We start from the raw sequence: 10,682 nt of genomic DNA, 5'->3' as shown, positions 1-10,682 counted from the left end.
CCCTCCAATAGCGTATTGCAGTACTGCTGGAATTTCTGTGTCTATTTTCCACAATTTACAAATATTATCTTTCATAAATGTTAGTGAAAACTATTTGGCTTAATGATTTTATTATTTTATCCTAATTCATACATTTTATTTTACTCATTATTTTATTTTATCCTTATTAGAAAAGCAATCCCTATGGCGGTGGTTTGTTGCCCTCCAGTGGCGAATTGCGGTAATGCGGGCATTTGTACATTTATTTTTCACCATTTAAAAATATTCCCTTTCAGTGTCAGATAGTGAAAACTAATTGGCTTTATGGTTTTATTATTTTATCCTAATTCATAAATTTTATTTGATCCATTATTTTATTTTTTCCTAATAAAGCAATCCCTATGGCAGTGGTTCGTTGCCCTCCAGTGGCGTATTGCGGTACTGCTGGAATTTCTATGTTTATTTTCCACAATTTACAAATATTATCTTTCAGTGTCAGATAGTGAAAACTAATTGGTTTAATGATTTTATTATTTTATCCTAATTTATACATTTTATTTTATCCATTATTTTATTTTATCCTAATAAATTAAGCCTTCCCTCTGGCAGTGGTTCGCTGCCCTCCAGTGGCGAATTGCGGTACTACTGGAATTTCTATGTCTATTTTACACCATTTACAAATATTATCTTTTATAAATGTTAGTGAAAACTATTTGGCTTAATGATTTTGTTATTTTATCCTAATTCATACATTTTATTTTACTCATTATTTTATTTTTACCTAATGAGAAAAACAATCCCTATGGCGGTGGTTCGCTACCCTCCAGTGTCGAATCGCGGTATTGCGGGCATTTGTAAGTTTATTTTTTACCATTTAAAAATATTCCCTTTCAGTGTCAGATAGTGAAAAACTAATTGGCTTAATGGTTTTATTATTTTATCCTAATTCATACATTCTATTTTACTCATTATTTTATTTTATCCTAATGAGAAAAACAATCCCTATGGCGGTGGTTCGCTGCCCTCCAGTGGCAAATTGCAGTATTGTGGACATTTGTAAGTTTATTTTTCACCATTTAAAAATATTATCTTTCAATGTCAGATAGTGAAAACTAATTGGCTTAATGATTTTATTATTTTATCCTAATTCATAAATTTTATTTTATCCATTATTTTATTTTATCCTAATAAATAAAGCCTTCCCTCTGGCAGTGATTCGCTGCCCTCTAGTGGCGTATTGCGGTACTGCTGGAATTTCTATGTCTATTTTCCACCATTTACGAATATTATCTTTTATAAATGTTAGTGAAAACTATTTGGCTTAATGATTTTATTATTTTATCCTAATTAATACATTTTATTTTACTCATTATTTTATTTTATCCTTATTAGAAAAACAATCCCTATGGCGGTGGTTCGCTGCCCTCCAGTGGCGAATTGCGGTATTGCGGGCATTTGTACATTTATTTTTCACCATTTAAAAATATTCCCTTTCAGTGTCAGATAGTGAAAACTAATTGGCTTTATGGTTTTATTATTTTATCCTTATTCATAAATTTTATTTTATCCATTATTTTATTTTTTCCTAATAAAGCAATCCCTATGGCAGTGGTTCGTTGCCCTCCAGTGGCGTATTGCTGGAATTTCTATGTTTATTTTCCACAATTTACAAATATTATCTTTCAGTGTCAGATAGTGAAAACTAATTGGTTTAATGATTTTATTATTTTCCCCTTATTTATAAATTTTATTTTATCCATTATTTTATTTTATCCTAATAAATAAAGCAATCCCTCTGGCAGTGGTTCGCTGCCCTCCCGTGGCGTATTGCGGTACTGCTGGAATTTCTGTGTCTATTTTCCACCATTTAAAAATATTATCTTTCATAAATGTTAGTGAAAACTATTTGGCTTAATGATTTTACTATTTTATCCTAATTCATACATTTTATTTTATTCATAATTTTATTTTATCCTAATGAGAAAAACAATCCCTATGGCGGTGGTATTATTTGGATATCATTGTTAAATAGTATTCTCACAAAACATTTAAATTAAATAAATATGCTACAGTTGCTTTACCTGTGTTTCTCTGTCTCTACTAGGCTACGGAGAGTGAACACAATTTAAATATGATTAATTATATTTATTTTGCCAGTCTTTTGTTTTTTATCGATGAAATAAAGTAATTTTGTAAAATATGAATCATTAGGACCTGAACGGCCACATAATTGTTTCCTACCCGGAGGGATATTTGTGTAGCGCACTGTCTGTAAAGTTTCCGCTAGAGGGCGCTCTAAGTTCAAGAATTCCTCGTTTAACTTCATTCAATAAATAGGGCATATTTTGTGTCGAATTGCAAGACAGCTCGGCTTACAGCCACAAAACTAAACACACAAGAAAGATTTAAAAACATATGGATTAATGGAATGATTTAGACCGCGAATGATGCAAATAGTGTCTCAATTGAGCCTAACTTCCGTTCCTGTCTGTCGTTTCTTTTCCGGTGGACAGCATGGCGTCGGGTCACATCAGCAGACTGGCTAACCTGTTTAACCGAGCGAACACCAGCAGAAATATTAGACAGCTCCAAGGTGAGTTCTCATAATGAAAAACATAAACATTTTTGTTGATATATAATCTGAGATTATTCGCGATTATACTCCTGCAAACCCTTTATTGTATAACCTTAAGTCTTTCTGACCTCACTAACGAGGGATGTTTTTTAATTATTATTATTTTAGCAGGAACTTTACTGTCATCTAACAACAAATCTACAGTCAGAGGTTTATCCACTAATGACAACAGGTGAGTGATGCCAGTGCATTCATTAATGCACACTTAATTGTTCAGTTGTAATATATTATGATGCATCAGCAGTTAATGTATGTTCCGCTTCATGCATACCTAATAAAGTGTTAATATGTTGCATGCTTACCTAATAAAGTGTTATTATGTTGCATGCATACCTAAAATAGTGTTATTATGTTGCATGCATACCTAAAATGTGTTGTTTCTGTTCCAGTAATGTGGAAATCGCTGTGACATCTGATGGAAACACAATAGTGTGTTACCATCCCACAGTCGACATTCCCTATGAGCTCACACAGGTGTGTATGATGGTGTCTCAATATATATCCTTTCGATTTGTGGAGATTTTGCCCATAAGTGTGTTTTGTTTGTTTTAGCCGATCGTCAGGCCGGACGCCGTCAGTGATCATGCAGAGACGCACGAGCAGGTGCTCAAAGCCAGACTCGGTAAAGAGGTTTTAAATAACAAACAGGCCCCGACCATAGAAGAGCTCAGTAAGATGTTTTACACCACCAAACACCGCTGGTACCCCGTCGGACAGTGAGTTTGCATTGTGTACTCTACACAAACAGCATGTTCTGCCATGTTTCAGGTCAATGAACTGGTTTGTGTTTCTGTTTTAGGTATCACTCCAGACGCAGAAACCCAAATCCTCCCAAAGACCGATAGTCTGGGTTTTTTTCTGTCCTCTCTAATATTCTTTGTACATGAACCGCTGCACATTAAATAAACCCTTCCTTCAGCTATTGGTTTGATGTGTTGTGTGTGTTATAATTTATTAATGGTCGATCATATTAGAATGAACTAAAGCCATAAAATATTTTAATTTGACTGAAAATCTTTATTTTTTTATTTCAGCTAGATGCCAAAGCAACTTTTAGTATTTTCATTAAGTTTAACTTGATGCATTAAATGGACTAAAAATGAAATGAGTTAATAGAAACAATGTAGCCATGTAAAAGGACAACAACACAACAAAATTAAAATAAAAACGAATTCAAAATATTTTGTATGTTAACATTCACAATATAAATTGAAATACTGACTTTTTAATGTAATGTTTTAAATCCTTGAATGCTGAAACTCAAAATAAGTTACTGCCAATTTGCTGTTATATCAAATATTGATCAACATTTATATACATTTTAATTGCTTTGATTTTCTCAGTGTAGAATAAAACATTCAACATTTTCTTTAAAATCAGAATAAATTTGGTTAAAAATGTATTTTACTTTATAAATAATTAACTTCGGTAAGACAAGCTTATTTATATAGCACATTTCAGGTAAAGAATAGTTATTAACAGTGCTATACCTAGGGATTTTAAAATAATCATAACATGGATAAGAAATAATAATACGTTTTATTTATATAGTGCCTTTCCAAGGATACTTTACAATGTACATTCCACAAGAAAATAAAAACAATGAAAGGGTAGACAATGATGGCAAAAAATAGAAATAAATAAAAAGGGATGTAAAGCCTTAAAAGTAATAATGGATTTAAATGTATTAAACAAGAAGGAAAGGATTTAATAAATATAATAGATGCATAATGAACAATTAAAATAAATATTAGTAATTTATTTCAAATGCATTAAAACAAATAAGAATTTATGTATAAGATTGTACAATGTTTTAAGGGCGGGGGATTCGCAATATACACAAAATAACAAATCGTAGACATGTAGTGGAAAAACTACATTTCCCAGAAGACCTATTGGTGCGGATGATGACGTTTTTTACAGGAAGACTTGCGCGCATGCGCTGTCGAACTCAACGCGAGGAGTAGGGACCGGGCCACGGCGCAAACCGCATCAATAAAACAAGATGGCTGGATTGCCTCGCAGGATTATTAAGGTATAACTCCATAATGTTTCTCTTGTGCGTTTCATTGCGGTATTTGAAGACGCTGCTAAAGTGATGCGTTAAAAATGAAAGAAAACGGCACGTGCTCGCGCTGCAGCAGGGAGGCTCCCGCGCGCTCACTTTTTCAAACACGCACAGCGCACCAAATACATGGCAACAGCTTTCATGGAAAGATCAACTGCATCAGCTCATTCTGGTTTATTACAGAGCCAGTAATGTAAGTGTCAGCTGAGAGATTCTGGGTGCGTGACACATGAACGTGTTTACAGATGCGGATCTCGTGCACTGCGCTGGAAAGCACTAGAAATATGTCCTTGTGAAAGCAGTTCCGTGCAATAAGAGATTGCATGCTAACAGGAAATGCATTGAATTTTTTTATAAATACTGTGTGTCGCAAGTATGTGGTTAGCGAATTTTAAGTACACAGAGACGCTTCACCGTTTGTGTTATGTGTACATGAGTCTAATTTCGCAATACCAGAAATCTGTTTGTCAGCAAGTCAGATCCACAGTGCATCTTTTTCTGCCTAAGAACCGCCCATTTAGATCTTCTGATTGACAACTAAACAGACCAATCACAGTTCACTTCCAGAGTCACGTGCCAATTCGGCGTTGGTTTATATTTAATGGATTTATAACACAATAATAGTTTTGTATTAAATCAAATAATTGCTCAGATTACGTCACAGGAGTCATGAACTGTGAAAGGTGAGCATAAAAACATCTCTATAAAAAGTACTGATTATTTCTTACACATTTCTGTTTGTGGATATTTATGATGCTTGCTACTAAATGCCTCTGTATCTTTTTTTTAAAGCATTTTAGAAACAAACTTTATCAAAAGTATTCAATGCAGCTATCAGTGCTTTCTAAATGCATTTTATTTCCATGCAACTGTAAACCAAATAAAGTTCATCAGTATCATTGCATTTACATTGAAGGGACTTGCATTGAATTCAGGGTTTGAACGTGATCATGTGATCAGGTCATGCATTCGTATTTCAAACCCATGACTTTGACATTGTGATTTAAATGTGTCTATGTTTCAATAGGAGACGCAGCGCTTGTTGGCCGAGCCTGTGACTGGAATCAGAGCAGAACCTGATGAGGGAAATGCTCGATATTTCCATGTGGTGATCGCTGGGCCGCAGGATTCACCTTTCGAAGGCGGGACGTTCAAACTGGAGCTGTTCCTCCCAGAGGAGTATCCCATGGCTGCTCCCAAAGTCCGATTCATGACCAAAATCTACCATCCTAATGTAGACAAACTGGGCAGGATCTGTCTGGACATCCTGAAAGGTGATCATAGTGTTTGTAAAGCCTGGCACATGAAATAATAGTCAGACATTTTTTTTTTTTTTTTTTTTTGGAGTAGAACAGTTTTTCAACCTTTAGACAAAATCCATATAAATTAAATAAGCATATGTTTCATGTGTTGTATCGTATTTGATCAACCAGGGTTTTATGGCTCATTTAGTCTGAAATAATGAGAATATGGAGGAAAAAACAGCTACATTTAATCCAGAGGCTCAAACTGAGCAAAAATCTTTTTTTGCAGATGCTGGTATTTATATGATGCTTGTGATGTAAACCAGTGAGATCTTTATAACAGTTATAACGTATACAATATGCAATAGTAATATGAGATTTAAATTATCCAATTATATAATCCAGTGATGATTGAGAGATGAATCAATAAATGCTCCTCAGAAAATGTGAGATGTTTTGGAGGCTTGTGAGGATCAAAAGATCCTGAAGATCAGATCTGAAAAATGGCCATTTGTACAATTATACTAAAAGACCTTTTACTTGCCAAAAAAACTCAACTATCATTCAGACGACAGAATGCATGGAGTAAATTGTGTGCATCAAAGTTTTGTTCGTTTAGAGAGGTCTTTATGTATCAAATATGAAGCGCTAGGCTTTGTAAGGTTAATGGTCACAGGTCTGTCTCTTCTCTCTTGTAGATAAATGGTCTCCAGCTCTTCAGATCCGAACAGTGCTGCTCTCTATCCAGGCTTTACTAAGCGCTCCGAACCCTGATGATCCGCTGGCTAATGATGTCGCTGAACAGTGGAAGAGCAACGAGGCTCAAGCCATTGAAACAGGTGAGACCTTCTCATCAGCACGAATTGCTATAGAATTATATGTATGTGCATGTGTAAATGTATATAAACAGTGAAACCTTGTGAAAGAATTCATACCCCTTCCTTTTTTTCACGTTTTGTTATGTTGCAGCCTTATGATAAACTGCTCTAAATTACTTTTTTCCACATTATTCTACACCCCATAAACCATAATGGTAAAGCAAAAAACAGGTTTTTAACATCTCTCCAAATGTAAAAAAAAAAAACAACAACAAAAAACACTTGTTTGATTCCGTTGCAATTCCATCTGAGAGAGTTAAGCATTCATATTGCTTATAGGTGCCACTACACTTCGAGTGAAGTTAACCTGTGGCAAATTAAATTCAGTTGAATGGGTATGATTTGTATAATACAGCTAATGATGCATATCAGAGCAAAAACCAAGCCCTGAGGTCAAAATAACTGTCTGAAGAGCTAAGAGGCAGTTTTGTGTCAAGCCACACATCTGGAGAAGAGTTCAGAAAAGCATTCTGCTTCATTGAAGGGACACAGAAGCACATAGTCTCTGTTAACCTTAATGGAAGAAGTTTGAAACAACCAGGACTCTTCCTACAGCTGGCCTCCTGGACAAACTGAGCACCTGATGGAGACGGGCTTTGGTTTGATTGGTGAACAAGATCCTGATAGTCACTCGAGCTCGATCATATGTGCCGATGAGCAAAGCTTGTCGCATCAAACACAAAGACTTGAGGCTGTAAAAGTGCTTCAGCAAAATATATAGCTAAGGGTATGAATAATTATTCAATGTACTTATTTCACTTTTTTATTTTTAATACATTTACGAAGTTGTAACCGTTCTGTTTTTGCTTAGTCAATCTGGTGTATGGAGTTTGGAGTTTCTGTTGTGAGAAAGTTAAAAACAAAGCAGTTTGTGATATCCGGTTCGCGAACGAATCATTCGATTTTACCGGATCTTCTTGAACCAGTTCACCAAATCGAACTGAATCGTGTTAAACGGTTCGCATCTCCAATACGCATTAATCCACAAATGACTTAAGCTGTTAACTTTTTGAATGTGTCTGACACTCCCTCTGAGTTCAAACAAACCAATATCCCGGAGTAATTCATTTATTCAGACAGTACACTGACTGAACTGCTGTGAAGAGAGAACTGAAGATGAGAACGTCACATGGTCCTTCAGAAATCATTCTAATATGCTGATTTATTATTAGAATTATCAATGTTGGCAACAGTTTTTTCCCCCAAAAAATGTCCAATCCACTATACTTTTTCAGGATTCTTTGATGAATAAAAAGTTATAAGAATAGCATTTATTCAAAATATAAATCTTTTCTAACAATATCAATCTTTTCTATAACTTCTTAACAATTTAACACATCCTTGCTTAATATATTTTTTTATTTCTTTAAAAAATGAAGAAAAAAATGTACTGAGCCCAAACTTTTAAATAGTAGTGTATATTGTTAGAAAAGATTTCAATTTGAAATAAATGCTCTTCTTTTTAATTGATTATTCATCAAAGAATCCTGAAAAAAGAATAACCGGTTCCAAAAAAAAAAACATTAAGCATTCCAACAGTTTCAAACATTGATAGTAAATCAGTATATAAGAATGATTTCTGAAGATCATGTGACACTGAAGACTGGAGGAATGATGCTGAAAATACAGATGCACAATTGTGATATGAACTCTAAATTGAGAAAGAAAAAGTTGAAATTTTCCATGGCAAAAATCGAAAGAATGAAACCTTTTTTGTGTGTGTGTCATTTTTGTAACTTAAATCTTGTGCGATTCTGACTTTGAATTTACATCTTTATCAAAATACATAATTTTTTTTCTGCCATAGAATAAAAAAGGGAATTGCAACTTTTAATCTTGCAATTACTTTTTCTCAGAATTATCTTGCAATTCTGAGTTTATACATGCAATTTTAACTTTTTTTTTTTTTCTCAAAATTTAGAGAGACTCTAAATGGTAAAGGGAAAAAAGTTACAATTGTGAGAACTTACAATTTATTTAATCAGTTTTTTTGTTTTCTGTGGAAGTTGGCTTCAATATTGCAAATCTCACAAAAACAGGTTCAGCGCACATTTCACTCAGAAATCAAAAGAAAACAATTATGAGACAGATAGTTTCGTTTTTTTGTCGTTTTTTGATTCTCAAACTTTATTATGACATGTTTTAGTATGATTTGATATATGATATATGGTTCTTTGTGTTTTTTCTCTCTCTCTCAGCCCGGACATGGACCAGGCTTTATGCCGGCAACAACATTGATGTTTAGAAGAAAGAAGCGGTGGCATCAAGTGAGAGAAGTGGAACAATCTCCTTCTGTCTTCTTTTGCATTTAAAGGACACTTTCTCAGACAAATTAAAATAAACGAAAAACATACAAAACCAAACAAAAAAACATACGATTCAAAAGCAACTACTGCAGCCCCTTTGGGTGAGTGTCGGTGTGTTCCTGGTCAGAACTAATGCTTGCTCCACTATATGATCTCTCTGCTTCTGGGTTCGGCCAGGAAGTGATGTGTGGTGATGGCCTGGGGTTTCCCAGCATCCCTTGTGTGGTCACTACACTGGACCCTGTCAGAATGTGTAGAACAGTCTCTATTACAGTTATTAGCGCAGTGGATTTCACTGGAAACTGATTGTAGGCTCCAGGCCCTGCATCCAGGTGGATGGTTCAGTGATGTTTATTTTTATGTTTCGCGGTGTAGAGGGAGGGCCTGGTAAATGTGGGATGCATACATGCTGCTTCTAGGTCAGGGACAAAATTATGTGAATTTTCTTTTTTTTTTTTACTTTTTCTTTTCTCTGAGACTCTTCAGTTCATTAAACACCTGTTGTGAACCCCATCTTTTTCATTGCCAGAACCTGCTCTGATGTTGTATTCCAAGCGAAACTTGTGTGAGTGTGCGTGCAAAGGTTTGTGTTTCGGCTGAAGTGGAATCTGTATGACTTGTCTGGGAAAATTAAATCTGTAAATGTTCAGTTTTAGTAAAAATATTTTTTGTTATGTTATTTGGTTTGTTCTCTTCATTTCTGTTTTTTTGTTTTGTTTTGTTTTATCTTTACAGGTCTGAATCTGATTATGGAAGCTTGTTACTGCCACAGAATTAAAAAAGATAATGGTTTATAGATTTTCTTATCATTCTAAAAATGTTTTTTTCTCAAATTTCTGAGAATTCAGAATTTTGATACTTTTTTCTTTTTTTTGAGCTTGCGTTTTGGAATTTAGCTTTTTTTTTTGTGGAATTCTAAGTTTGCATTTAGTAAAAAAGTGACACAATAATGACTTTTCTCATTATTTGGACTTCTCAGAATTGTGAGATCTAGACTCAGAACTGAAAGGGGAAAAAGTCTGAATTTACCCTTTTTTTACCCTGTGGTGGAAACAAACTTCCATAGATCGTAGCCTGAAACCTATCAGCAGATGCTAGAAAATACAGTTTGTCAAATAATTTCACAGTATATATGACATGCGTACAAAAACTGCAGGTGTTTAATCTTAACGACTATATGAATTATGCTTAAACAGGACTGTGTTTCCTTGCTAGTGTGTTAATGTGAAAGTTTGCTTCTGCAAATAAAATAGAAAAGCCCCTTTGAACCATGTGTCCATATAAAAGAATTTGTTGATTAAATTACACTTGTTACAGTATTATGAATTATGTGGCAGAGGCACCAGTGTTTAGATGCTCTAACACATGGACAATTGTAGTTTTTTTTTTTTTTGACAATTCAGAGCAAACATGGTTTGCAATTAAAAATGAACATTAGGTATATCTGCTTAGCTGCTGAATTTTGTGAAAATATAGGCTAAATGCAGATTACATTATCCATTTGAAATAAATTGTTTTAAGGTTTGGATTTAAAGTTCTTCAGTACAGTATAAAGGCAGTTCTGTCTCTGGA

The 10,682-nt window shown here is 34.3% G+C and overlaps 2 protein-coding genes across 3 annotated transcripts; both read left to right on the top strand.

Annotated features, from left to right (window-relative positions):
• The first annotated feature begins 2,294 nt into the window (after positions 1 to 2,294).
• LOC113048598 (39S ribosomal protein L42, mitochondrial) lies at positions 2,295 to 3,539 on the top strand. 2 transcript variants are annotated; one of them, XM_026210470.1, is made up of 5 exons: positions 2,295 to 2,572; positions 2,726 to 2,786; positions 3,004 to 3,088; positions 3,167 to 3,330; positions 3,414 to 3,539. In XM_026210470.1, exons 1-5 carry the CDS (start codon positions 2,494 to 2,496, stop codon positions 3,457 to 3,459), a joined length of 435 nt encoding a protein of 144 aa, XP_026066255.1. In that variant the 5' UTR covers positions 2,295 to 2,493; the 3' UTR covers positions 3,460 to 3,539. The 2 variants fall into 2 exon arrangements, with proteins under 2 accessions (XP_026066255.1, XP_026066254.1); XM_026210469.1 differs by having other exon boundaries at positions 2,298 to 2,572; positions 2,723 to 2,786.
• Positions 3,540 to 4,508: 969 nt separating this feature from the next.
• On the top strand, positions 4,509 to 10,427 carry LOC113047897 (ubiquitin-conjugating enzyme E2 N). The gene is made up of 4 exons (XM_026209269.1): positions 4,509 to 4,649; positions 5,710 to 5,956; positions 6,625 to 6,765; positions 9,003 to 10,427. Exons 1-4 carry the CDS (start codon positions 4,620 to 4,622, stop codon positions 9,047 to 9,049), a joined length of 465 nt encoding a protein of 154 aa, XP_026065054.1. The 5' UTR covers positions 4,509 to 4,619; the 3' UTR covers positions 9,050 to 10,427.
• Positions 10,428 to 10,682: the final 255 nt, after the last annotated feature.

Source organism: Carassius auratus, chromosome 29, assembly GCF_003368295.1.
Source record: "Carassius auratus strain Wakin chromosome 29, ASM336829v1, whole genome shotgun sequence".
Lineage (NCBI taxonomy): Eukaryota > Metazoa > Chordata > Actinopteri > Cypriniformes > Cyprinidae > Carassius > Carassius auratus.
This window is presented reverse-complemented; position numbering and strand designations above follow the sequence as displayed.

Coding starts and splice junctions, on each gene's coding strand:
- LOC113047897 (XM_026209269.1), top strand. CDS start 4,620: ATGGCTGGATTGCCTCGCAGGATTATTAAG. Junction 4,650..5,709: donor TGCCTCGCAGGATTATTAAG/GTATAACTCCAT, acceptor ATGTTTCAATAG/GAGACGCAGCGCTTGTTGGC. Junction 5,957..6,624: donor CTGTCTGGACATCCTGAAAG/GTGATCATAGTG, acceptor TCTCTCTTGTAG/ATAAATGGTCTCCAGCTCTT.
- LOC113048598 (XM_026210469.1), top strand. CDS start 2,494: ATGGCGTCGGGTCACATCAGCAGACTGGCTAACCTGTTTAACCGAGCG. Junction 2,573..2,722: donor AAATATTAGACAGCTCCAAG/GTGAGTTCTCAT, acceptor TTATTATTTTAG/CAGGAACTTTACTGTCATCT. Junction 3,089..3,166: donor TTCCCTATGAGCTCACACAG/GTGTGTATGATG, acceptor TGTTTGTTTTAG/CCGATCGTCAGGCCGGACGC.